The 26,468-nt window shown below is 51.7% G+C and overlaps 1 protein-coding gene across 1 annotated transcript in view; it reads left to right on the forward strand.

Moving 5' to 3' along the window:
- The window catches only part of ECE1 (endothelin converting enzyme 1), a 77,733-nt gene that overhangs the window by 25,125 nt on the left and 26,140 nt on the right, over positions 1–26,468 (forward strand). Inside the window, 6 exon segments of the mRNA XM_017886499.1 lie at positions 5,710–5,831; positions 7,263–7,409; positions 8,847–8,912; positions 10,328–10,519; positions 19,154–19,296; positions 21,731–21,845. Coding sequence (XP_017741988.1) covers positions 5,710–5,831; positions 7,263–7,409; positions 8,847–8,912; positions 10,328–10,519; positions 19,154–19,296; positions 21,731–21,845 — 785 coding nt within the window.

Genomic DNA, 26,468 nt, shown 5'->3' on the forward strand with positions numbered 1-26,468 from the left:
AAAACTCCCAGAGGAAGAAGCAGCCGATGAAATGGTGCTCTGTCTTCCTCTCTGGGACTTTGGGGTAGGAACTGAGGAAGCTTCTGGAACTCAGGGTCCCTGGAAGGAAGTACCTAGGCATTGTGGAGCTCTGTTGTCTGGCCCTAGGCTGCCAAAAGGTCTTCATACCACTGGGGCCGCGGAAGTGCCACCATCTCCAAAATGTGTCCCCAGCACGTGCCGGGAGCCACACTGTTGGGGGTTGGCTGCTGCTTTGCCTCCATGAAATCTTCTGGGAAGTAAACATGAACAAGGGGTGTCTTAAAGGAGACCAGAGAGCATCAAGCCCCAGTCTTGTTGAACTCAGAGTGACAGCCCCGAAAGGGGACGGGGCCAGCCTGGGGCTAGTCTGAAAAAGGATAACCGAGACAAGAGCACCCCTTGAGAGGCAGGGTTGGGGGCCTGAACGAGGGGCTGTGGAGGGTTGGCACAGTCCTGGAGACCTTTGTCTTATTCAGAAAAAGGTCTCTGCCTGATTTCACTTTGTTTTTTTTTTTGGTTTGGTTTGTTTTGTTTGTTTGTTTTGAGACCAAGTCTTGATCTGTCGCCCAGGCTGGAGTACAGTGGCACGATCTCAGCTCGCTGCAACCTCTGCCATCTGGGTTCAAGCGAATCTTGTGCCTCAGCCTGCCAAGTAGCTGGGATTACAAGCACCCGCCACCACGCCCAAATAATTTTTGTACTTTCAGTAGAAACAGGGTTTCACCATGTTGGCCAGGTTGGTCTCAAACTCCTGACCCCAAGTGATTCGCCCACCTCAGCCTCCCAAAGTGCTAGGATTACAGGCATGAGCCACTCATTTCACTTTGAAACCCAGCCACTCCTGCAGGCTGTAGTGCTATCTTTCTCTGTCATTCATTCCTTTACTCACTCACCGATTATATGCGTCAGACACTTTCTGTGTGCCAGGCATTGCTCGGGGCTGGGGATTATATAGGAATAAGACAGTCTTTTCTTGTGGAAGTTACATTCCAGCAGGGAAGACAGACAGTAAACAAATGAATGACTAAATACATGATAGGATTGTAAAGAGAAAGACTCAAAAACATCAAGTTAGGGCGCTGGGCCAGAAAGGGAAGAGGCCATTGTAGCTGCAGCAATCAGGAAGGGATGAGCTTTTTCAGGAGGGACGTCTGAGCCGATGCTTGAGTTAAGGAGAGAAGAGACCATCCAGCCATGGGGAGAAGAGTGTGGGGCAGGAGCTGGAGACAGGTGGGAGCACAGAGCCCGTCACCCAGGGTGGCATTCATTTCTCAACCTGCAGTTATCATTTTATCCCTCCATGAAATGTTAATGCCACAGGTACTCTGAGTGTCTGTTGCTGCTCTTAGTCTATATACACAGAGTAAAAAGAGTAAGATGCTTTGTCCTGCAAGAATAAATTCCTGGGGGCATTATTGCCCCTGTTGAGGATGCATGATATAGAGCCCTCTGACCAATTTGAGGAATTGGGTCTAGGTGTGACAGCTCACACCTGTAATCCCAGCACTTTGGGAGGCCAAGACAGGCGAATCACCTGAGGTTGGGAGTTTGCGACCAGCTTGGTCAACAGAGTGAAACCCTGTCTCTACTAAAAATACAAAAATTAGCCAGGCATGGTGGAGGTTGCCTGTCATCCCAGCTACTCGGGAGGCTGAGGCAGGAGAATCACTTGAACCCAGGAGGCAGAGGTTGCAGTGAGCCAAGATCGTGCCATTGCACTCCAGCCTGGGTGACAGAGCGAGACTCTGTGTCAAAAAAAAAAAAAAAGAAAAGGAATTGGTATATTCCAGTGACTATTTGGACTAAAAGGAGTTCAAGACAACTCACTCTATAGACTCCCCAGACCAGGGCTCCCCCTGGGTATCTCATAGAGGCCTCAAACTTCGAGTGTCTGGAGCTGAGCTTTTAGGCAGTAGCTGTGTACACTGAAGCTCCTTCCTAAGCCTACCCCTCATCCTCAGGCTGCGATTCCCCAGTGTTAGCAGCTTCTCACTCAGGCCAAGGAAACTTGGCTCCATTCTTGGCTCTCCTTTCTCTCATGTTCCAAACACTTCTTGCCCCCTTCTCTGCCACCATCCTGGCCAAGCGCCCACCTTTGTTCACCTGGTCCCCTGCAGCAGCCTCCTGCCTGGCAGCCTCCCTTGGGGCCTTGTCCCCTGGAGCCTGCAGGATAGTAGGTGCCCCCTGAGTGAGGAGGAAAAAGAAGAGGTGGGAGAGTGTGCTGTGGGTTGTCCCCATGGGCTCCTGGAACCAGGGGGAGGAAGAGGAACCATACCTTCTACCAGGGCCCCTGCCCCAGCCAGCATCAGCAGTGGGGATACTCATGACACACACGGAAGGGGTGTGAACATCAACTCCTGGTGGGGCCCCCTCATCCCGTCCACTCCTGCCCCACCGGCCTGATATCCTTTTAAAAAAAGGAAATCTTGGCCGGGCGTGGTGGCTTACGCTTGTAATCCCAACATTTTGGGAGGCTGAGGTGGGCGGATCACGAGGTCAAGAGATCGAGACCATCCTGGCCAACATGGTGAAACCTTGTCTCTACTAAAAATACAAAAATTAGCCAGCCATCATGGCAGGCACCTGTAGTTCCAGCTACTCGGGAGGCTGAGGCAGGAGAATCACTTGAACCCAGGAGGCGGAGGTTGCAGTGAGCCGAGATTGCACCCCTGCACTCCAGCCTGGTGACAGAGGTAGACTCTGTCTCAAAAAAAAAAAAAAAAAAAAAAAAAGAAAGGAAAAAAGATGGAAATCTTAGGTGGGCATCCGGCCTCATTACCCTCTCATCCTCCAGGTATGGTGTCCTTCCTCTGCAGAAAGGGACACTGGGCTCTGTTCTTGCAGCCACCACCTGTTGCTAGGGGCCTGCTAGGTGCCTGTCCAGTGCTGGTTCTGGGGCTGCAGGGACATGGAATGGCAGAGGGGCAGCCCACGCACAGCCCCTCCTTCTACTCCACATTGAGTTCATCCTTCAGCCCGAAGCTCAAGCGAAGCTTCCTTGGGGCCTTGCTTGGCTTTCCTGGTCTCCTCCCGCCCTCCCGCTCAAGGCCTCTGTGATGTTCTCACAGCATTCACCCCGTGCATAATCAGATGCTCCTGTGAGTCCTTGGCTGCCGTCTGCCTCACTCCCCACGCTGCGTGCCTCACGTGGACAGGCCTCCAGTTATGTTGCCCACTGTCCCCCACACCCAGCCTGGCGGCTGCCAGGCAAAAGAAACTTTGTAAACAATGTGGGAAAGCAAGTGAGCTTGGCACCCAGGTGGTGGGGGGGCCAAAGGAATGGAGTTTGAACGTGGCCTGGGGCAGCCTTTCAGCGAAGGAGCAAGGGAGGCTGTTACTGAAGGAGGCACTCCTTCTGCCTCCTGGTGATAATTCAGGGCTTGAAGACAGGTGTTAGGAAGAAGGCCTCGGAACTCGCTGTGATTAGCACAGCTAGGCTGCTCCTGGGAGCCTTTCTTTAGGCCTCTTATCTTGGTGGCCTTGGGGGAGGGAGATGCCAGGCTCATTCATGGGCCAGAGCACACAGCGTGCCTTCCCCAAGGCTGACCCTGGCATTTCAGGGCTGTGGCCGGAGCCAGATGTAGAGGGTGAGACGCTGTGTCTGAGGCCTGGTGAGCAATGACCATTCTCCTGCTTTTTCTTCCAAGAGCTTCACTGGGAGCGTTGCCATAGGAACGAGGCCCTGGGAGGGGCGAGGCACTCCCCTTTTGCTCTCCCTGGTCCTCTGTATCCCAGCTTCCCCATTTCCGCCCTCCCCTCACAGAGTCCTCTTCTCCAAGCTGCCGTGGTGCCTGGGGGACATGCAGATGTTTCCAGCACTTGGCAACACAGTAGCCTGTGGTCTCCAGGGCTGTGCGAACCCTCCGTAGCCCCTCTTTCAGGCCCCTGACCCTGTCTCTCAAGGGGCTCTCTTGTCTCTATATCTTCCTTCAGACTGGCCCCAAACTGGTCCCGTCCCCCTTTCAGGGCCATCACCCCAGTCAGCAAGACCGGGGCTTGATGCTCTGACCAGTGAAAGCCATGGTGCTATTTATGGTGGGAATCGGGGGGCAGGGAGCTCTCGGGGTGAGGCTGGGAAAGCTGATGAAAGACTGGCCAGGAAGTGACTCATGTCCTTTGCTCCAAGTGGCTACACCAGACAGCTTTCTTTTCTCCAAGCAGCCCGCCTGTCCTTTTAGGCATCCCTGCTTGTCCTCACACTGCCCTGTCCTGCTCCGCACAACCCAGTGCCCTCTCCCCTCCCTTCCACCTGGTGAACCACTTCAACTTGCAGAACCAGCTCAAATGGAACGCCCTCTGGAGACCCCCTTCTCCCCACCGCTCCGAAGGGAGTGGCTTTCCTCTGTGTTCCATAGCCATGTGCGTTGTTCACAGCACTGTTGTGTCTTGTGGTCATTTCTTTGAGTTTCTGCTGGGTGCCAGGCACAGGGCTGGGCTCTCAATTTTACATGCATAAATAAGACCTGCTTTCTGCCCCAGGGAGCTCACGGTCCAATGGTGGACACAGGTACGCAGGGCGGTGAGGGCCTCTGGGAATGAACATCTTAGGAGAGGCCTCATTGAAAAGATGTCCCCATGGAGGCCTTGAGGTTGAGTAGGATTTTAACAGGGTGCCATGCAGAAGCTCTTTGGGGACAGGGATGGTTTCTCTTGTGTCTCACAGCTTGCACAGGGTCTAGCATAGAGTAAGCATCTAGTATCTGGGCAGCGGGTGGATGGATACAGTTCTGCCAGGAAAGTCTTTGTGAAGGAGCTGGGCTTTGAGGGATCTTTGAAGGGGGCAAAGGAAGGGGCTTCAGGGTCAGAGTGGAATGAACATGAAATGAGGAAGCAATGAGGAGTGTCCCAGAGGAGGCAAGAGGGACAGATGGAATTGAGGGGGTTGGAGAATCCAGCATAGTCTGGAGCAGGGCTCTGAGAGGAAGGCTCGGGCACAGAGCCCCAGTGTTTAGTGGGTCTCTGGTGGACTTGAGCAGCAGGAAGCGGTCATCTTCACCAGGTGCACCCACCAGAGCATTGCCTTCAGCAGGTGGCATCTGGACCAGGGCACTGAGGTGAGGGAGAAGGGAACGGAATCTCCAGGGTGTCCGGGATAAGGTCTGAGAAGCCACTGCAGAAGGGAGATGCTGCTTGCTGGAGTTGGCAAGGGTGGTGGAAAACGGCCCCAGGAGTTGGCTATAAGCCTGGTGAACGTGCCCAGCCCCTCCAAGGAGGAAGCAAAAAGTAAATTCAAAATGAATGAGCCTTTTGAGTTTCCATCCAACTTCAGTCTTTATCACAAGAAAAGTCATCCGGTATCTGAAAACCAGGACTGGCCTCTGTCCCATGCACCAGGCAGGGGTGTTCGTACCACACATTATCCGCAGGGGAAGCACGCTGTCCTGCTGGTGGGCACGTGCGGTCAACGCGGGGACACGTCTGTGAACCCAACCGGCAGAGGGAGAGAAACACGGTAGACGACTCTTCTTTACAGTCAGCAAAATTTCAGGAGCGCCTCCAGCTTGCCAGGCTCTGCCCAGGGGCCCTCACGTACCCGTGGTGATGGCATTCATCACCACCACCCCGACAGGCGGATGTCAGAGCTCCTTTGCAGCTGAGAACACCAAGGCTCTGAAAAGAGGGACTGCCCTAAAGCCACCCAGTGGGCAAGTGGGGCCACATTGCAAACTCCACTGTGTGTTGTTCCAGAAAACTCCACGGCCAGCGTGAGCGAGGCAGAGAGAAAGGCGCAAGTGTACTACCGTGCGTGCATGAACGAGACCAGGATCGAGGAGCTCAGGGCCAAACCTCTAATGGAGTTGATTGAGAGGGTGAGTCCCTCAGGCTCTCCCTCCCCAGCCCCAGCCCATGCCGCCTACCCGCCCCCTGGCTTCCACTCCAGTCCTCTGGTACCACTGGCCCACCTCATACCTCCAACCGGTAGCACCGAGAGGAAGACAGAGAGAGAGAGAGAGCAAGTGTGTGAGAGCGCATGTGAGTGTGAGCACATTGTGTAGCTGCGTGGGTGGGATGTCTGTGCATGTGTCTGTGTGAGGGTGTGTGTCAGCATCTGTTGTGGATGTCTGTCATCTGTCTGTGTGTCTCTCTTTGCATCTGTGTGTGGGACAGGGGCCATGTTTAGAAGGAAAATATTCCTCCACGTTGCTGCTACTTTTTCCTCAGGGGTTATGTGTGTGTGTGTGGAGGGGTGTGTACCTGTTCCAGAAAGACCCACAGAGAGTCTGGGCCCAGAACCAGAACCCTCCCTGTGAGCAGGGACCCAGGCCACTCTCCTATACCTGCTTACTCCTGAGCAGGGGAAGACATCTTTCCTGCTTTCTTGGGCACCTCCCAGACTCCGAGACTCCCCAGTGCAGACAGAAGGTGTCCGTGGATGTTTTCTGCCTGCCTCGTGTTCCCTGGACCGCCTCGCCTCTTAGCTTGGCTCCAGGAAAGCATTGCAGCAGGGTTGGTGGCTGCACACGCTGGGGACTGTGCTAGTCCCCTCCTTGCTGGACAGGTCCCATGTGCCAAACCAGGGAAGACCAGGGAGATTTTTTTAAAATCCCAACTTTCTCGGGAGGCTAAGGTGGGAGGATCACTTGAAGCCAGGAGTTTAAGACCAGCCTGGGCAACATAGCAAGACCCTATCTCTCCAAAAAAATTTAAGAATTAGCCAGGTGTGGTGATACACACCTGTAGTCATAGCTACTTGGAAGGCTGAGGTGAGAGGATCGCTTGAGCCCAGGAGGTGGAGGCTGCAGTGAGCTGTGATGGCCCCACTGCACTCCAGCCTGGGAAACAAGAGTGAGACTCCATCTCAAAAACAATTTTTTTTAAACCCCAACTTTGAGACTAAAGTAGACCATAGTTTACCAACCTTCTTAAACATGTGGAGCCTTTTTTTTCCCCCAGAGGCACAGTTGAATTTATGTTTTGATATAATCACATTCACACAATTCGTTATCCAAAATATAAACCATGAACCAGGAAAAGGCTCTTTCCCATTGTCATCCCAGCCACCCAGGGAGCGGCTGGATTGATGCCTGGCTTGTCTAGGATAAGCCTTTGCTCCATCCGTGGGTCTCCAGCCCATGGGTCGGAAACCCCCAGTGAAGACCAATCCTTTCCTTTGCTCTTGAGACTCAGAAAGGTCAAGTGACTGCTGCAGGGCCACAGAGCAAGTCAGCTGCAGAACCAGAATTCATATCTGGGTCTCCCTGCCACCTCATCACTTCCCTGCCTGCTCTCCCTCCCCACAGCTTGGGGGCTGGAACATCACAGGTCCCTGGGCCAAGGACAACTTCCAGGACACCCTGCAGGTGGTCACTGCCCACTACCGCACCTCACCCTTCTTCTCTGTCTACGTCAGTGCCGATTCCAAGAACTCCAACAGCAACGTGATCCAGGTGAGCTAGCTTGAAACACAGCGGTCGGGGGTGTGAGCACGACCTCTTCCTGTTTTGAGTTTAGCAGGCCCTGGCGTAGGAGAGAGACTTGCCCTGGGTAGGACGGCAGTCTTCTAGTTTCTGAGCCTGGGTTATTTCCAGAGGCCCCATTGCCATTGGTGAGATCTCTTTTTTTTTTTTTTTTTTTTTTTTGAGATGGAGTCTCGCTCTGTCGCCCAGGCTGGAGTGCAGTGGCGCGATCTCTGCTCACTGCAAGGTCCGCCTCCTGGGTTCATGCTATTCTCCTGCCTCAGCCTCTGAGTAGCTGGGTAGCTGAGACTACAGGCACCCACCACCATGCCTGGCTAATTTTTTTTGTATTTTTTAGTAGAGATGGGGTTTCACTGTGTTAGCCAGGATGGTCTCGATCTCCTGACCTCATGATCCACCCGCCTCGGCCTCCCAAAGTGCTGGAATTCCAGGCGTGAGCCACCGCGCCCGGCCTCATTGGTGAGATCTTTGCAGGCTGCTGGCTTTGCGTAGATGGGCACTGCACAGAGGTGAACCTTCGGGTGCTGATGAGTTTCCGTGGACCCCAAGGGCGATTGTCAACTCCTGGACACAGCTGAACACACATCCTGGTTTCCCCCTTCTTAGCGTCTGCTCTTTGTGACTCTTCTTGGAATGGTTTTGAATCCATCTCTCCCTGTCAGAGCATGCCCCAGACAGAGGGTCAGCCTGCCCAGGGGAGCTCCAACACTGGTCTGCCCCAACCTCTGATGCAGAAGTGAGAAACCCAGGCTGGGGATCCTAAAGGCTGAGTTCCCAGCCCATCTCTACCATTCACTCACTGGGTGACCACGGGCAAGTGCCTTAATCTCTCACAGCTACAGTTACCCTATAAATCAAATGGATTGCAGTAACACCCGTCCTAGGTATGCCAAGATGTGGCCATGGGCGCCAATAGTAGCAAGCAGAAATTGACCCTCCCCTCCTGCTTGGCAGGCACTTGACCAGCACTATCTTCTTGAATCCCCATTCCAGCTCTGAAGGTTAGGTTTTATTTTCTCTATTTTCCTGATAAGGAACCTGAGAATCAGAAAGGTTCAGTAACGTGGCCAAGATCACACAGCTTTTAAGTGACCCTTAACCACTTGGAAAGTGTTGGGGAGGTAGAGGCACTTTGCTGAGGCGAGGAGGTGTTTAAAAAAGGAGGGTGGCTCTGTCCAGCCCTTCTGAGGAGCCCAGGAGCCCTGTGGGGGGCCACGTGTACAGGCAGGAATGTATCATCCCATCCCTGAGTGGGCTTCTCAGTGACTGTAGCCAGCAGTCCTGCTTCTGCAGGGGCCTGAGCTGGGTCTCTGCTGCCATGTACCAGCCATTCTCAGGGCAGAAGGCCGTGCAGTGGAGACACGCATTGCAACACGAATTCCCTCTCATGCCTGCTTCTCTCGTCAGGTGGACCAGTCTGGCCTGGGCTTGCCCTCGAGGGACTATTACCTGAACAAAACTGAAAACAAGAAGGTAAGCGCACCTCTCCCTCCCCAGCCCGCCTCTCCCCTCCCCAGCCCGCCTCCCAGGATGCTCCTTCCTGCTCAGTGTCCACACTCACACCTGTGCAGGTCTTTGAAGCTAGGGGAGCCCGGGGTGTCAGTGACGTGATGGGTGAAACAGGCAGACCCTGGCAGGGGAGGAACACCCCTAGGCTGGCTGTCACTCAGGCATCGTGGACACAAGGGGCGAGACACAGGTATCATTTGTCCTGGTTCTAGAGAGAGGCAGAGGCAGCCGCTCTCTAGCTGCCCGCATTGTGGGCGCCTGGCCCTTTGTACATCACCTGTGACCCTCCCATTAACCCTGCGGATCCTGAGCTTCATTTGCCTCATTTGTCCAACAGGAGTTAGTTTTGTCTGGCCTTTTACAGAAGAGGGAATCAGGCTCAGAGATGCTAAGTGATCTGCTCAAGGTCACATAGCCAGTAAATGATAAGCCTGAGATTCACATCCGGATCCACGTGCTCCGAAGCCCACGGCTCTCCCTCTCCCTGGCCTGCCTCTTGTGGTGCTCTTGGGGCGATCTCGCCTGGAACTCACTCATCTGTCCTTTCATTCTTCCGTCTGCATGTACTTGACCAAGCTGCCCACAGAGTGCCTGATGCTGGGGAGATGGTGGCAGACAAGACCACCATAGCCTCCGTCCCATGGGGCCTGTGGTTTGGTCGGGGAGGCAGGTATTATTTAACTAAGGGAAAGGGGAGCTGAGAAAGTCTCCCATGGGGACCTAATTCAGATCCTGGAACACGGGTGGAGGGTGGTCAGAAAAGGTACATTCTAAGAATGGAAAGACAGCCCCAGGACAAGCCCTGGAAGACAGGGACCAGCCCAGCTGGGGACCTGTGAGATGAGCCAAGACTTTGGGCTTTCTCCTGGAGGCTGCAGGGAAGCAGAGGAGAGACACGGTCCCAAGATCATTCTCAAAGCTGTGTCTCCCACGGGTGTCTTTATTCCTTTTTTTTTTTTTTTTTTTTTTCAGACAAAGTTTCTGCCACCCAGGCTGGAGTGCCATGGCGTGATCTGGGCTCACTGCAACCTCCTCCTCCTGGGTGCAAGCGATTCTCCTGCCTCAGCCTCCTGAGTAGCTGGGATTATAGGCGCCCGCCACTATGCCCAGCTAATTTTTGTATTTTTAGTAGAGATGGGGTTTTGCCATGTTGGCCAGGTTGGTCTCAAACTCCTGACCTCAGGTGATGCACTCACCTCAGCCTCCCAAAGTGCCGGGATTACAGGTGTGAGCCACCACACCTGGCCCCACGAGTGTCTTGGGGGCACTGTGCAGTCCCCTGGCTCCCTGTGCCAGACTCAGTTGGCCAAGCCCCCCCAACCCTTGTCCAGTGGATAGTAGGGGGCAGCCACTGACAGTTTGGGGTATGGGCCCTGCAGGTGCTGACCGGATATCTGAACTACATGGTCCAGCTGGGGAAGCTGCTGGGTGGCGGGGACGAGGAGGCCATCCGGCCCCAGATGCAGCAGATCTTGGACTTTGAGACGGCACTGGCCAACATCACCATCCCACAGGAGAAGCGCCGAGACGAGGAGCTCATCTACCACAAAGTGACGGCAGCCGAGCTGCAGGTAACTTGAGCACTGGCTGCTGGGGAGGCTGGGATGGCCACCAGGCTTCAGTCAGGGCCCTGGGCTGGCGGCTTTTATACTCATTTCATCTAGTCCTTGAAACTATGTGACAAAGGAAGGATGGTGGTTATGCCCAGTCCACAGATGGAAAAACTGATGCTCAGAGAGGTCAAGTTACCTGCTGAAGGGCACACAGCTAGTAAGTGACTCCAAAATAGGCGCCTGGCCGACTCCAGGCTGCTTCTCTGTAATTAATAGTGTTTACTGGGAGACTCGGGGTCATGACCACACCAGCTTACATTGACAGTGCCTTTCCAGTCTCCAGCACCAAGAGCCTCGAACGTGGTTACAGTGAGCACTTACTAAATGTGTAGTGTGAATTCCGTTATTGCTCTTCCCTTTTCTGAGCCAGATCAAGGTCCAGAGGCTCCTAAGTGGCAGAAGAGCCAGCCAAATGACTCAGATTGGCTCACTGTACAACAGGGCGTTAGATCTGCGATGCTCTCTGTCACCCATTGGAGAAGTCCACTGGAGAAGCCCGACGTCCAAGGGCTCAGCCTCTGCCAAAGGCTGCCCCCTGGCAGCTGCTTGGTCCTTGAGGGTCTGGAGGGAGTAGGCTGGTTCCTTCTTTCCAGAGCATCAGCTGGCATTGCAGAGGGATCAGCAGAGTGGCCACCACTGATCTTCCCGTTTCTTGACATCACCCAGGAATGCGTGGCTAGGTCTTGCTTCTCTGCTGGCGGGGGGCCTCCCGCAGAGTGTCTTCTCCCTCCTTCCTTACCTTCTGACCAGCCAAATTCGACCTGTCCATTCCTTCTACTTTCAGGAAGAACACTAGGTCCCTGCCCTTTTCCCTCCTCCATCTGACAGGTGTATATGGGGCCACCTTGGGACCTTGCACTTCATGTGCTTCCAGGCTAGTGGGGGACACCAGCTAGAAACAACCCCGTCTCGTTGCTGAGTGCTTTGGACAAAAGCAGCGGGCCCTGGGAGCCAGGGGTGGAAAGTCAGGGAAGGTGAGTCTAACAATGGGTGAGCATTTCCAGGCCACTGGGTGTCTCAGGCGGAGGTGCAAGCCATGCTAGGGCCTGCAATGAGGGTCAGGGGAGCCTGGCCTCCTGCTGGTGCCGACTGCCCTTCAGCTCCCAGAGAAACTGGCCTGAGGCTGACTGGTGCTGCGTGGGCCGGGATGGAGATCACCAGCTGCTGTTAGATACCATCTGGCATTATTTTCCTGCTCTGAGGCTGAGGGTGATGTTGTTTGTGCATTATAATTTGGTTTGTTCCAGCCCGGTTCTCAGCCTGAGGGGCCCCCCAGTGCCTCAGCCCCCTACTGTGGCCATGATGCCAACTGTCTGTGCCAGGAATAACAGAGAAGGCACAGGAGCCCTGAACACATCAGCCCAGCATGACCACTAGGTTACCCCGAGGCTTCCTATCACCATTGCTTCTGTTCCCTTCCAAGCAAAGGAAGAAAGGCCTTTCTTCCCTCCCAGCTGCACAGCTGCCAAGGTGGGGGAGTTTAGCAGACGCAGCAGCTTGCAGTACACAAGCCCTGGGCTTAGATTCAGAGGACTGTAAGCCCCTTGGAGCTGTAAGTGCTGGGAGTATAGGCATGAACCACCACGCCTGGCCAAACAGTCTCTGTGTTCTAAGTACCCAAAGTTCAATTAAGATCTTTAGGAAATATATGGTTTCTCTCCTTATGTTTTTACAGATATTTCTGATTAAATTCTAATGTGAATTTGGCTGCCTTCCTTGTAAAATGGGCTTGGCTCATCCACTCACCCCTGCTGTGTGCCAGAACACAAATGAGACATAGCCCTTGTCCTCACAAGGGACTGTGGTTCTTTTTTTTTTTTTTTTTTTTTTTTTTTGAGACAAAGTCCCCCTGGCTCCCTGTTGCCCAGGATGGAGTGCAGTGGCATGATCCAGCTCACTGCAACCTCCTGCCCCTGGGTTCCAAGCCATTTTCCTCTCTGCATCCTCCCGAGTAGCTGGAATTACAGGCCAGGCACCACCACGCCCGCCGGCTAATTTTGTGTTTTTAGTAGAGACGGGGGTTTCACCATGTTGGTCAGGCTGGTCTCGAACTCGCTGACCTCATCGATCCGCGCCCCCTTGGCCTCCAAAGTGCTGAGATTACAGGCATGAGCCACCCCACACCGCGGACCTGTGCTTTTTTTTTTTTTTTTTTGAGAGCGGAGTCTCCGCTCCTGTCAGCCCAGGCTGGAGTGCCAGTGGCCGAGATCTCGGCTTCACTGGCAAAGCTCCAGCCTCCCAGGTTTACGCCATTCTCCTGCCCTCAGCCTCCCGAGTAGCTGGGACTGACAGGCGGCCCGCCATCTCGCCTGGCTAGTTTTTTTGTATTTTTAGTAGAGACGGGGTTTCACTGTGTAGACCGAGGATGGTCTCGATCTCCTGGCCCGCTCCGTGAACCACCCCGTCTCGGCCTCCCAAAGTGCTGGGATTTACAGGCTTGAGCCACCGCGCCCGGCCGGCCTGTGGTTCTTAATTTTAAGTCACGGAGTCCTTTGAGAACAGATAAAAAACCATGGACTGTCTCCCAGAAAAAATGGGCATATATGCATATGTTTAAAATTATGTCTGACATTTAAAGACGCCCTGGCCAGGCATGGTGGCTTAGGCCTGTAATCCCAGCACTTTGAGAGTTCGAGGCAGGTGGATCACCTGAGGTCAGGAGTTCAAGACCAGCCTGACTAATATGGTAAAACCTCGTCTCTACTAAAAATACAAAAATTAGCCAGGTGTGGCGGTGTGCACCAGTAGTTCCAGCTACTCGGAGGTTGAGGCAGGAGAATCACTTGAACCCGGAAGGTGGAGGTTGCATTGAGCCAGGATCACACCACTGCACTCTAGCCTGGGTGACAGAGTGAGACTCTATCTCAAAAAAATAAAATAAAAAATAAAGAAGTCCTGGCCCCCTGAAGCTTGTGTTCTAAGTAAGAATCTCTTCCTGGCCTGCCACAGGGTTGTGGGAGAATAAGTTGAGGCAAAGGATGAGATTTCATTCAGTAAACTCATTTGCACAGCCCAGTGCAAGCATAACATGTTATATTCATTATTATTGTTGTTATTCCTTTGTTATTAGCAATGTCACTCAGGTCCCCAGCACTAAATCAATTTGATTCATTCCACTCTGGGACAGAGAATGTCTTGTTCCCTGGTGTCTGGAAATGTGGTTTTCTTCCCATACTCCAGGTGACTTAGGGTAAAACACTCCAGGCTTCACAATGTGGTTCTAGGCTAGCCCTACTGGGGTACAGAATGGTTCCAGGCTAGCCCCCAGCAGAATCTGAACTCAGAGCTGTGAATCAGACACTTCCATTACTTCTGGGGACCTGAGGACCTTCCCCTTCCTTTCTAGGACCCTCACGCCAAAGGCTGTTTGGGCCTGAGCTGCATTTTCTACCCGTTTCTCCCGCTGAGATGAAGCTGAGAAGCATTCTTCTCTCCCGGCTTCAAACCTATTTGATTTGGTTGGTTTGTGACCCACAGTACTCCTTGGCTGCAGGTGTGGAAAATGGAGCTCATCGGTGTGCCCCAGAGGGTGTGAGTCACAAGTGGAATGTCCTAGTCGGTTAAAAAAGCCATCTCCATGGAGATGGAACTAGGCACATGTGTTTAAGACAGGAGTTCGCTAAAGCAGTCAGGATGGAAAATGCGAAAATCCTGGTAGTCAACACATCTTATCTCACAGTCATGGGAACTTCCCTGCACAGAACACCTGCATTCCCTAAAGCGCCAGGGTTGTGTTGAGGAGTACACAGGGATTTCTCACCATCTTATATCTGTACCTTGATCAGAGAGTTCCAGTTGTCTGCAGTTTATGAAGCTCTCGTTCACTGTGTAAACACTGACAGTTTGTAAACTTGTCGATTTTCCCAAGGACTTTGCCAGCAGGTCATGCAGTCAGGTGGCTCTAATGGTGGAGTCCTGTTTGAAGATCTCACAAGCACAGATCCAATTTTTGTAGTCATAGAAATGTTAAAGATTAGCCTCAGAGGTTACCTGCCTAAGGGCCTCCTGCCAGGAGGACGGCAGACAGGACAAGGTAAAAAGAAAAGAAACTCAGGGTTATTGGGCAAGCAGGTACAAGAGGCACAGATCCATCAGCTCTGGGAGGGGAGGCTGTTGTCTGCATTTTAGAGAAAGAATGGAAAAAGGCTGGAGGTCCCAGAGCTGGTACCTCCTGGGGACGCTGATCCAGGTCTGTTCATTCTTAGCCCAGGGCTCTTGCCAGCTCACCTAGCTGCCAGGCAGGCAGGGATGCACCGGGACCCCCTGGCCCTCAAGTCCGCTGCACCGCAGGTATTTTCTTCCCAGCTCCGCAGGTATTTTACCATCAGCCATGGTGGCAAGTTACCCAGAAACTGAGAGCCAGTTGTTAACTGTTTTGTTTTTGTTTTTGATTTGAGACAGAGCTTCGCCCTGTTGCCCAGGCTGGAGTACAGTGGAGTGATGTGGGCTCACTGCAACCTCTGCCTCCCAGGCTTAAGTAATTCTCATGCCTCAGCCTCCCAAGTAGCTGGGATTACAGGTGTGCACCCCCACACCTGGTGGCTAATTTTTTTATATTTTTAGTAGAGACTGGGTTTCACCATGCTGGCCAGGCTGGTCTTGAACTCCTGGCCTCAGGTGATTCTCCTGCCTTGGCCACCCAAAGTGCTGGGATTACAGGCATGAGCCACTGTGCCCGGTGCAGTTAATAACTGTGTTACCAGCACATCACTGCCTTCAGGACCTGCCTTCCTCACAAATTCACCTGTCCTTTGAGGTCCTTGTTCCCCAGGAGCTGAGTTGCCCTTTTAAACCCAAAGAGATGAGTGAACCTGGGTTTTAGACCTCCACAGTGGCTAGTTAACTGTGCAACCTCAGGAAAGTCACCTTACCCCATCTGCAAATTCAGCATCTGTTAAGTGGGGGTTTATGGCTACCTCTCTCACAGCGAGTGTCATCGGTATTTACCAACGGGCTATAGACTGGTCTTAAGTTGCAGATCAATTTTACTTTACTGATTGATTTTTCCGCATGAAGGCCATATGTGGAGCCTCTCTCACCTCCTTTGTCTTGCATTTTGCCCTTTTTCAAGAAAATGAAAGAGAATTTGGAATTGGACAGGCCAAGGAACATACATGGGAGACCCTGAGCAAAGATAGTAATGGCCAACATTGATGGATTGCTTGCCAAATGCCAGACATACCCTTCTAAGTGATTGACATGTACAGGCGTTTTTGCTGTAGCAGTATATGTAGTTCCTTGTGTTCTGTAAAATCATACACTAGAAATAGCAGTACAGGTGGGGAAAATAGAACAAGAGCAGAACAAAAGTTAGGCAATTTTACTTGAGGATATTGTGCTAAGTGAAATAAGCCAATCACAAAAGGACAAATGCTGCCTGATTCTACTTCTATGAGGCACCTAGAGTAGGCAAGTTCATAGAGACAGAAAGTAGAATGGTAGTTTCCAGGGGTGGGGGTTGGAGCCAGTGGGAAGTTATTGCCTAATGGGTAGAGTCTCACATTTGCAAGATGAAATCTGTGGGGTCAAACGTGGTGGCTCACGCCTGTAATCCCCTCACTTTGGGAGGCCCAGACAGGTGGATCACCAGAGTTCAGGAGTTTGAGACCAGCCTGACCAATATGGTGAAACCATCTCTACTAAAAATAAAATTAAAGAAAAAAATTAGCCAAGGGTGGTGGCGTGTGCCTGTAGTTCCAGCTACTTGGGAGGCTGGGACAGGAGAATCGCTTGAACCCGAGAGGTGGAGGTTGCAGTGAGCTGAGATTGCACCACTGTACTCCAGCATGGGCAACAGAGCAAGATTCTGTCTCAAAACAAAATAAATAATAATAATTTAAAAAAAAACAGTCCATGGCTGGATAGTGGTGGTGATGGTAGCACAGCAGTGTGAATGGACTCAATGCCCCTGAACTGTGCTCTTTTTTTTTCTGAGGCAGGGTTTCACTCTGTCAACCAGGCTGCAGTGTAGTGGTGTGATTTCAGCTCACTGCAGCCTCGACCTCCCAGGCTCAAGCAATTCTCCCACCTGGGACTGCAGGCACAGGCCCCCATGCCTAGCTGATTTTTAATTTTTTTTTTTGTAAAGATGGGGTCTTGCCATGTTGCCCATGCTGGTCTTGAACTCCTGGGCTCAAGCGATCTGCCCACCTCAGTCTCCCAAAGTGCTGAGGTTACAGGCATGAACCAATGCATCTGGCCTTGCTTGAACTGTGCTCTTAAACATGGTGAAGATGGTGAATTTTATGTGATATGTATTTTACCACAATTTTTTTTTTTTTTTTTTGAGATGGAGTCTCACTCTGTTGCCCAGGCTGGAGTGCAGTGGCGTGATCTGGGCTCACTGCAACCTCTGCCTCCCGGGTTCAAGCGATTATCCTGCCTCAGCCTCCCGAGTAGCTGTGACTATAGGCATGTACCATCACGGCTGGCTAATGTTTATGGTTTTGGTAGAGACAGGGTTTCACCATGTTGTCCAGGCGGGTCTCGAACTCTTGACTTCAGGTGATCCACTGGCCTCGGCCTTCCAAAGTGTACCACAATTTTTTTTTTTTAAAGTTGTGCAACTTTGTAACCAGAATCCTAACAAAAAAATAATTGGAACCTTAAGGAGTACCTCAGCATGGCTGGAGGCTGCCATGGGGAAAGTGCCAGCTGGGAAGTGCTAGCTGTGGACACCAAGACCCTGCAGATAAGACGGGGAGCTCTGGCCTAGCACAGTGGCTCAAAGTGCTGGTAATCCTAGCGTTTTGGGAGGCCAAGGCAGGTGGATCATGAAGTCAGGGGTTCGAGACCAGCCTGACCAACATGGTGAAACCCCGTCTCTACTGAAAATACAAAAATTAGCCAGGTGTGGTGGCACGCGCCTGTAATCCCAGCTACTCAGGAGGCTGAGGCAGGAGAATCATTTGAACCCAGGAGGCAGAGGTTGCGGTGAGCTGAGATTGTGCCACTGCACTCCAGCCTGGGTGTCAGAGTGAAACTCCATCTCAAAAAAAAAAAAAAAGAAAAAAAAAAAGATAGGGAGCTCTGAGCAAGTACCTTTAGGGTCACAGAGAAAGTGCAACCTGCTGGAGGCTGAGAGTTACAGGGCTGGAAGGAGCTTCTGTGAGGAGAGGAAGCCCCAGGCGCAAGGGCTTGTTTTCAGTCATCTTAAAATGGAGCGGACCAGGCTGAGTGCGGTGGCTCATGCCTGTAATCCCAGCACTTTGGGAGGCTAAGGCAGGCAGGTCACTTGAGGTCAGTAGTTCAAGACCAGCCTGGCCAAGATGGCAAAACTCTGTCTCTACTAAAAATACAAAAATTAAGCAGGCATGGTGGTGGGTGCCTGTTGTAATTCCAGCTACTCAGGAAGCTGAAACAGGAGAATCACTTGAACCCTAGGGCAAAGGTTACAGTGAGCCGAGATGGCACCACAGCACTCCAGCCTGGCAAAAGAGAGAGACTTTGTCTCAAAAAAAAAAAAAAATAAAAAAAAAAAAAGTAGGCTGGGCGCTAGTGATCCACACTGTAATCCCAAGCACTTTGGGAGGCTGAGACGGGCGGATCACAAGGTCAGGAATTGAGACCATCCTGCTAAAACGGTGAAACCCCCATCTCTACTAAAAATATAAAAAATTAGCCAGGCATGGTGGCGGGCACCTGTAGTCCCAGCTACTCAGGAGGCCGAGGCAGGAGAATGGTGTGAACCCGGGAGGTGGAGCTTGCAGTGAGCCGAGATCGTGCCACTGCACTCCAGCCTGGGCGACTGAGTGAGACTCTCTCTCAAAAAAAAAAAAAAGAAAAGGTAGAGCTGACCAGCCTGCTGTGTGCATCAGCTGAGCTGAAGGCTTTTCATTTCTTGCTGAAGGTTGGCATTCAACCCTTCCCAATCCCATGCCTGAGAAACATCACCTTCAGACCAATGCAGCCCACACATTATACTGCTGTCATCCTGAATTCACCAATCATGTAGAAGCTCACTGATGTTACAGAAGCCCATGTGGAATAGAACAGACAGCATAAGCTTGTTCAGTCCTCACAAATGACCCAGTGAAGTGGATTCTGTTATTATGGTGATCCCCACTTTTCAGACAAGATACTGAGGCCCAGAAGGGTTCATTAACTTACCTAGGGTTACACAGCTAGCAAGGAAGAGAGCTAGAAGATGAGCCTGGGCAGTTTGGCTGCAGATTCTACATGCTCAACTGTTTCAGGCCTGTCTGAAGCTCAGTCTCTTCATCCATGAAGCAGGGATAATAGTGCCTACTGCTTGGACTCTCGCGAGGACCGGTTGGAATCGTATGCATGAATCATTTGCCATGGCTCCTGGCACACAGGAGACGCTTGCTGAATGGTAGCGGTAGCTGCTGCATCTTCTCATTCCATCCTCGTTTCATTTCGAGTTAAATTTTGGTGTTGGACTCCTTAGAATTCTACCTACAGCATCTCTGACAAAAGTCCACCAGGCTCTGCTTGACTCTCTGCCCAGTGCGCTGTCAGATGGCGCCAAGCCCAAGCTCTTTCCTTTGTTTCCTGTAGAAGCCCGTCCTGGAGACCTGGGCTATGAGGAGAAGCAGCCCCACAGAGTCACATTGTCCTTTTCCCTTGCAGACCTTGGCACCCGCCATCAACTGGTTACCTTTTCTCAACACCATCTTCTACCCTGTGGAGATCAACGAATCCGAGCCAATTGTGGTCTATGACAAGGAATACCTTGAGCAGGTCTCCACTCTCATCAACAACACCGACAAATGGTAAGGGAACCCCCAGTGGCCTGGGCCATGCCTCTCACAGGCAGCCCTCTTCTTGGGCAGGCTGGGCAGGGGTGGGGATGACAGTCTGACTCAGGAGAGTGGGACCTGGGTGGGCTTTTATGAGAGGCAGCAGGACATCCTGGTTACGGGTGCAGGTTTAAATCCCAGCCTCTTTCCAACTACCAGCTTTGTAGACTTGGGCAAATTTCTTATTCTTTCTCAAGTTCATTCTCCTCCTCCATAAAATGGGGATACAAATAGCATCTGTGGCCGGGCACGAACGCCTGTAATTGCGGGACTTTGGGAGACCAAGGCAGGAGGATCACTTGAGTCCCGGAGTTCAAGACCAGCCTGGGCAACATGGCGAGACGGTGTCTCTACAAAAAATAAAAATTTAGCCAGACATGGTATCATGTGCCTGTCATCCCAGCTACTCGAGAGGGAGGCTGAAGTGGAAGGATTGCTTGAGCTCAGGAGGCAGAGGTTGTAGTGAGCTGTGATTGCACTGTTGCACTCCCGCTTGGGAGACAGAGGAAAACCTTGTCTCAAATAGAAAAATCTAGCACTTACCATTTAGGGGTGATGTGAGAATCAAGCGAAACAATCCATATGAGGTGATTTAATACAGTCCCTAGCATGTAATGGGACTCAGTAAATGTTGGCTATTATTTTTAGTTAATGCTTATGATTTTCTTTTTTTTCTTTTTTTGAGATGGAGTCTCACTCTGTCAGGCTGGAGTGCAGTGGCGCGATCTCGGCTCACTGCAACCTCCGCCTCCCAGGTTTAAGTGATTCTCCTGCCTCGGCCTCCCAAACAGCTGGAATTAGAGGTGCCTGCCACCACGCCAACCTAATGTTTATATTTTTAGTAGAGATGGGGTTTCACCATGTTGGCCAGGGTGGTCCCTAACTCCTGACCTCAAGTGATCTGTCTGCCTCAGCCTCCCAAAGTGCTGGGATTGCAGGCATAAGCCACCACCACCCGGCAATACTTAGATTTTTTTTTTTTTTTTTTTTTTGAGATGGAGTCTCGCTCTGTCGCCCAGGCTGGAGTGCAGTGGCCAGATCTCAGCTCACTGCAAGGTCCGCCTCCCGGGTTCACGCCATTCTCCTGTCTCAGCCTCCCGAGTAGCTGGGACTACAGGCGCCCGCCACCTCGCCCGGCTAGTTTTTTGTATTTTTTTTTTTTTTTTTTTTATGAGAGACGGGGTTTCACCGTGTTAGCCAGGATGGTCTCGATCTTCTGACCTCGTGATCCGCCCGTCTCGGCCTCCCAAAGTGCTGGGATTACAGGCTTGAGCCACCGCGCCCGGCCAATACTTAGAATTTTTAAAAAAATTTTTTTGAAAACTGCCAAAAAAATAGGAAAAAAAAATTATTTTATTTAACTTATTTTTTTCCTAACTCCCCACCCAAACTTGTTAAAATTTGTTTAATGAGATGGGGGTCTCATTATGTTACCTAGGCTGGTCTCAAACTCCTGGGCTCAGGCATTCCTCCCACCTTGGCCTCTCAAAGTGCTAAGATTACAGGCATGAGCCACTTCACCAGGCTCTGAAAAAATTTTAAATGACTCCTATTGATCTTGTGGTGTATGTGTGTGTATATGTAGAGAGAAAGCGGGGGGGAGGGCAGGAGAGAGGAGGGAAAGAGAGATGGATTTTCTAATATGTGGTCTTTTTTTCCCATTATCATCACTAAATGTCTAGTCTCCTTTTCCCTTGACCTGTATCCTGAACATTCTCCCCCTTGTCATCTCAAAATCTCTGCAACCATCATTGTTCATGGTTGCATAGTATTCTGTCATGTACAAATACAGTTCTTTACTTCCTCCTTCTCATTTTCCAGCATTTTGCTTGATTCTGATTAGAGATTAGATGTTCACTACAGTCCCAAGGTGACTTCTTGGCAATGGTGGCAACAGCCACAGATAGGTTCCCTGTGCGCTGGGGGTGGGGCAGTGGGAGCTGTCATCGTGGAAACCTTGGCCTGGCTGGGCTGTGTTTCTTTTCCTGCCCCTCCTATTCTTAGCCTGTCTGGCCTTCTGGCTGGGGCACCTCCAAGCTGTAGAAGTGGTAGTCACCTCTCCATTCCAGCCCTGTCGCATACACCATTGGGCTGGGTCTCCATGCTGGGGCTTCATAGCTTCCAGACACAGAGCAGCTAGGCAACAAGCATTTATTGAGTACCTGTGGTATATAAGTGATTGCACTAAACACTGAGGCGTTTCTTGTGGTAGAAGACCCAGGCCTTTCCCTTGAAGAACTTACATTACACGTGTTAGGGAGCAGTAACCCACCAACCCTGGGCAGGCTGGAAGGGGCCTGGGGTCACAGACCGAGTTTGAGAGCCCCCTAGGGGCCAGCAGGGTAAGGGCCACGATGCTCCCTGCCTAGGCTTGTCCCTGAGTCTCTCTGGCCTCCTCTCCCCGCAGCCTGCTCAACAACTACATGATTTGGAACCTGGTGCGGAAAACAAGCTCCTTCCTCGACCAGCGCTTTCAGGACGCCGATGAGAAGTTCATGGAAGTCATGTACGGGACCAAGAAGGTGAGCCTGCTACTGTGTATGCCTGAATATGGGCTGAGCACCTACTTGATGCCAAGGCGTCTGTGGGAGCACGGGAAGGGACCTTAGCCAGCTGGGAGTGGGCAGAAGCTTCCAGAAGGAGTTATTATGCCAACTAAAGGGTACAGAGGAGTCCTAGCCACTTAGCCAGTTTACAGCCAAAAGTAGTTGCCAGTAGTGATGATAGATGCTCTCCTTGAACAACTTGTGATCCTCACAATGCCTGTGCGGTGGGTACTGTTATTGTCTGCACTTTGCACAGGGGACCCCCAATAGTATTACTTTTTTCCCAGAAACGTAAGACACAGAACAGTGCCTGATTCTTGGAAGCACCATGCGGCTGTTCAGTGTTTCTGTTTTCCTCCCAGTTTGTAATCTGGGAAACCCCAGGCCAGGTGGGCTCTACCTGCCGTTAAATGCCCCCCAACCAGGACCCCTGAGGGTCCATTCTTCCAGAGGCTTCAGGGACCTTCCCTGCCCTCTCACAGGGGAACCTAGCCCCAGTGGAAAGTTTCACAGCCACTTCTACCTTCTTCCCAAGGAAGTAGCTGTCACCCTCTCGCTCATGCAGCCAACTAATGGTTACTCATTGAACTCCTGCCACCGTATGCCAGGCTCTGAGCCCAGTATGGGAATACTGAGACAGTGAGCTGCGGTCTGTACCCCAAGAGCCCACACCGTCTGAGGGAGGTGATAGGAACTGACCAGTTCTCATATGTGCTGATGGGGTACATCAAGCCCAGGGCCCAGAGAGTGGCTGGAAGAGGCCCCAGCTGCAGAGCAATAGAGGCTGGTATGCCAAGCTCACCTGGCACACCTTCCCCAACCCAGATAGCAGCTAGCAAGACCCTAGCAATCCTCCCCAGAGAGCAGGCAGAGTGACTCCAGCTGGACCCCACCCCTGCAACCCTTCCCAGAGTCCAATCCAGATGAGGACTGGTAGAGAATGGCAGGATGTGGGCTCCTGCTTTGAGCCCTGGAATGCATCCCACACATCCTCTCTCCCATCCCCATGCAAACCTACCTCTGGCAGGAAGGGGACTGAGGGAGAGGGTAGCTGGGAACAAGCCCCATTTCTAACCAGAGGCGCTTCCAAGGGCACCACCAGACCTTGGCCGCAAGAGCCATGCTGTCCTGCGGAGGGCAAAGTGGGAACAGTGGGTTTGCTGCCCTGCCCGCCCAACCATCTCGCCTTCCTGCTCATCATGCATCTACCTTGGACTGGCCCTGGGTGAGAGATGTGGCCATAGCCAGGATTCTGTTCCCTGCAGAACTTGGCTTCCCAGGGGACTTTCTATAGAGAGGTTTGATCAGGACCCAGGATGATGGTTCCAGAGATTGTTCTGTCTGTGGAACATACACCCACATCATCTCTCACCTTCCCAGGTTACAGATGAGGAAACGGGCTCAGGGAGGTGAAGGGACTTTCTTAGTCACCCAGCAAGAAAGCAGCAGGGGCCTGGTATGGTGGCTCACGTTTGTAATGCCAACACTTTGAGAGGCCAAGACAGGTGGATCATGTGAGCCCAGCCTGGAAAACATAGCAAGACCCTATCTATTTTTTTTTTTTAATATTTATGTGTTTATTTTAAGAAAAGAAAGCAGCAAGCTTGAATGAAAATCCCAGATCTGATGTTTACAACTTTGAGGCACTTTCAGCTACTCACTTACCGTAATGATAATAATAACCAAAGATAGCATTATTGGATATCTACTTTTTATAGGCATTATAAATTCCTACAACAGCTATTATCCTCTTCCATTTTACAGATGAGGAAACCGAGGCTCAGTGAGGGAAAGGGACTTGTTCAAAGTCGCTTATAGTGAGAGGAGGCTATCAAACCCAACATATCTGATTCCATAGCCCTGAGCTCTGTACCACTCAGCCTCTGCTCTGCAGGAAACAAAAGTTAAGGTCAAGCTTCCCTGTGATTGCCAAGGGCTGATATGGAGGAAAAGTGATGAGGAATTATTATTTAATGAATATAGAGTTTCAGATTTGCAAGATAAAAAAGTTCTGAGCCAGGCACATGGTGCATGCCTGTAGTCCCAGCTACTCTGGAGGCTGAGGCAGGAGGACTGTTTGATCCCAGGAGTTTAAGGCTGCAGCGAGCTATCACTGACTACACCACTGCACTCCAGCCTGGGCAACAGAGTGAGACCCCATCACTTTTTAAAAAATTAATTAATTAGTCAGTTATGGAGTGAGCTTCCCTGGGCCACCTTCAAAGCACAGGGTGCTGCTCGAATGTGGCACTTGGAGCAGGTGGGACACTGGGAGGCCTCAGGAGAGGCAAGGTCAAGTGGGAACCCTGAAGTGGGAGGCTCTGAGCAGGGATCTCTGGATACCCCAGGGCTGATGGGTGAAGGCTGCTGCTTGCCTGTTTCTTAATCTCCAGCCCTCCCTACTCCTCCGCTGTGACAGTGTCTGGGCCTAGGCCAGGTCCCTCCTGCTTGTGTTCAGCCCAACTCAAAGCCACTTCCTAGCTGTGTGACCTTGGGTAGTCCTTATACATCTCTGAGCCTCCGTTTTTTTAAATCTGCAATTGGAGATCATTCCTGACCTCACCTCACAGACCTCACCTTTGTGAATGGCCTCCATTTGGGAAAAAGCATAGAACATGGGAAGCAGTGTGGTGTGTGGGTTTATTCATCCTGGCAGGGAGGGAGCCTGCCGTGAGAAAACAGCATGGGATTTGGAGTCAGAAGATCCATGTTTGAATTGGTTCTTCTAACCACACCTTAGGCAGATTGCTTCGTTGGGGCAGGGGCTCAGTCTCCCATCTGTAAAAAGGGGTAACAGATCCCTGCCTTGCATAGCCAAGGGCCGCCTAAGATGACACGGGGGGATCCCTGTGAAGTATGTTCCGACTGCTGAAGCACTGCACGCAGCTGTTTCCCATCAGCTGTCACCCATTTGTGACTTGAGACTTCCAGCAGGGAGGAAGGAACCCCTTGCGGAGGGCTCCTTGTATTACAGTGAGGAAGAAGTTTAAAAAAAATGCAGCCAGGTCAGGGTGGAGGACGCTGCCTGGCTGCTCCTTATCTTCGCAGACTTGACTCATAGATCACCTCCAAGATGCAGGCTTCCTGACCGGTCAGATCGATCTGACCCTTGCTCCTTTTGGAGATTTTTCTCACCATCCTGTAGGACTTCCAGGACTTCTTGACTTGTAGGCAGAGAGCGTGGCTCTGAAGGAAGACATTGAAGCCGGACTTTCTGAGTTCAAATTCTACCTCAGGCTGGGTGCAGTGGCTCATGCCTGTAATCCCAGCACTTTTGGAGGCCAAGGCTGGTGGATCACCTGAGGCCAGGAGTTCAAGACCACCCTGGCCAACATGGTGAAAGCCCACCTCTACTAAAACTACAAAAAATAGCCGAGTATAGTGGCACACGTCTGTGATCCTAGCTACACGGGAGGCTGTGGCAGGAGAATTGCTTGAACCTAGGAAGCAGTGGTTGCAGTAAGCCGATGTCACACCACTGCACTCCAACATGGAAAACAGAGCAAGACTCCATCTCAAAAAAAAAAAAAAAAAAATCTACCTCAACCACTTACTCCCTGGGTGATCCCTTTGGCCAAGTGATTTAACTTCTCTGTGCCACAGTTTTTTATCTGCAAAAAGAAACACAGAGTCTGGCCGTGGTGGCTCACACCTATATTCCTAGCACTTTGGCAGGCTGAGGCGGGCAGATCACCTGACGTCAGGAGTTTGAGACCAGACTGGCCAACATGGTGAAACCCTGTGTCTACTAAACGTACAAAAATTAGCCAGGCGTAGCGGTGGGCCCCTGTAATCCCAGCTACTCGGGAGGCTGAGGCAGGAGAATCTTACTGTAAGCAGTATATGCCGTAGGGGCCGGCACACAGTAAGCACTCATTCCACTGCTTCACTTTACTGCGATTACTGCTTGGATGGTGCTAGTACATGTCTGTTTCTCTCACTGGGTGTTCTGGGCATTTCAGTTGAGACCCAGGAGTGCAGGCTGACTGTTGATTCATCTCTAGCTTCCGAAGACCTAGCACAGTCAGGTTGCAGGGGAACTGCTCGTAGAACACTGGATGCGTAAATGAATGAAAGCTCGTGTGAAGGAATGGGTTTATCCAGAGAATCTCCAGAGAAGACGACGCATAAGAAAGTCTGTCTGTGATTCGGCCCTCACAGCCTGGAGCCTCCACGGAGCCTCAAATTAGAGTCCCCCTAGTCCTGACCTCCTGTGTGGTCGGCCTCAGCCAGACACAGACCACGTGTCTAGCTTTGGGCTTCTCAGCCGCAGGAGGGCAAGCAGGGGAGGGAGGGAGAGGCTGAGGGCAAGGCATCCAAATGGACATGTAGTTGGGAAAACTAAAACAACAAGGGTGAGATGAGAAGAGGGGCCCTTCCTTCCTTCTTTCTTGCCTAAAAGAAATTTTGTAGCTAAGGCATAATTTACATACAATGAAAATGCAGTGCACATTAATATACAGTTCAGTGAGTTTTGGTTTGGTTTGGTTTTGAGATGGAGTCTCACTCTGTCACCCAGGCTGGAGTGCAGTGGCGCAATCTCAGCTCACTGCAGCCTCCACCCCCAGGGTTCAAGTGATTCTCGTGCCTCAGCCTCCC

The sequence above is a fragment of the Rhinopithecus bieti genome, unplaced genomic scaffold (genome assembly GCF_001698545.2).
Source record: "Rhinopithecus bieti isolate Rb0 unplaced genomic scaffold, ASM169854v2 scaffold_14826, whole genome shotgun sequence".
NCBI lineage: Eukaryota > Metazoa > Chordata > Mammalia > Primates > Cercopithecidae > Rhinopithecus > Rhinopithecus bieti.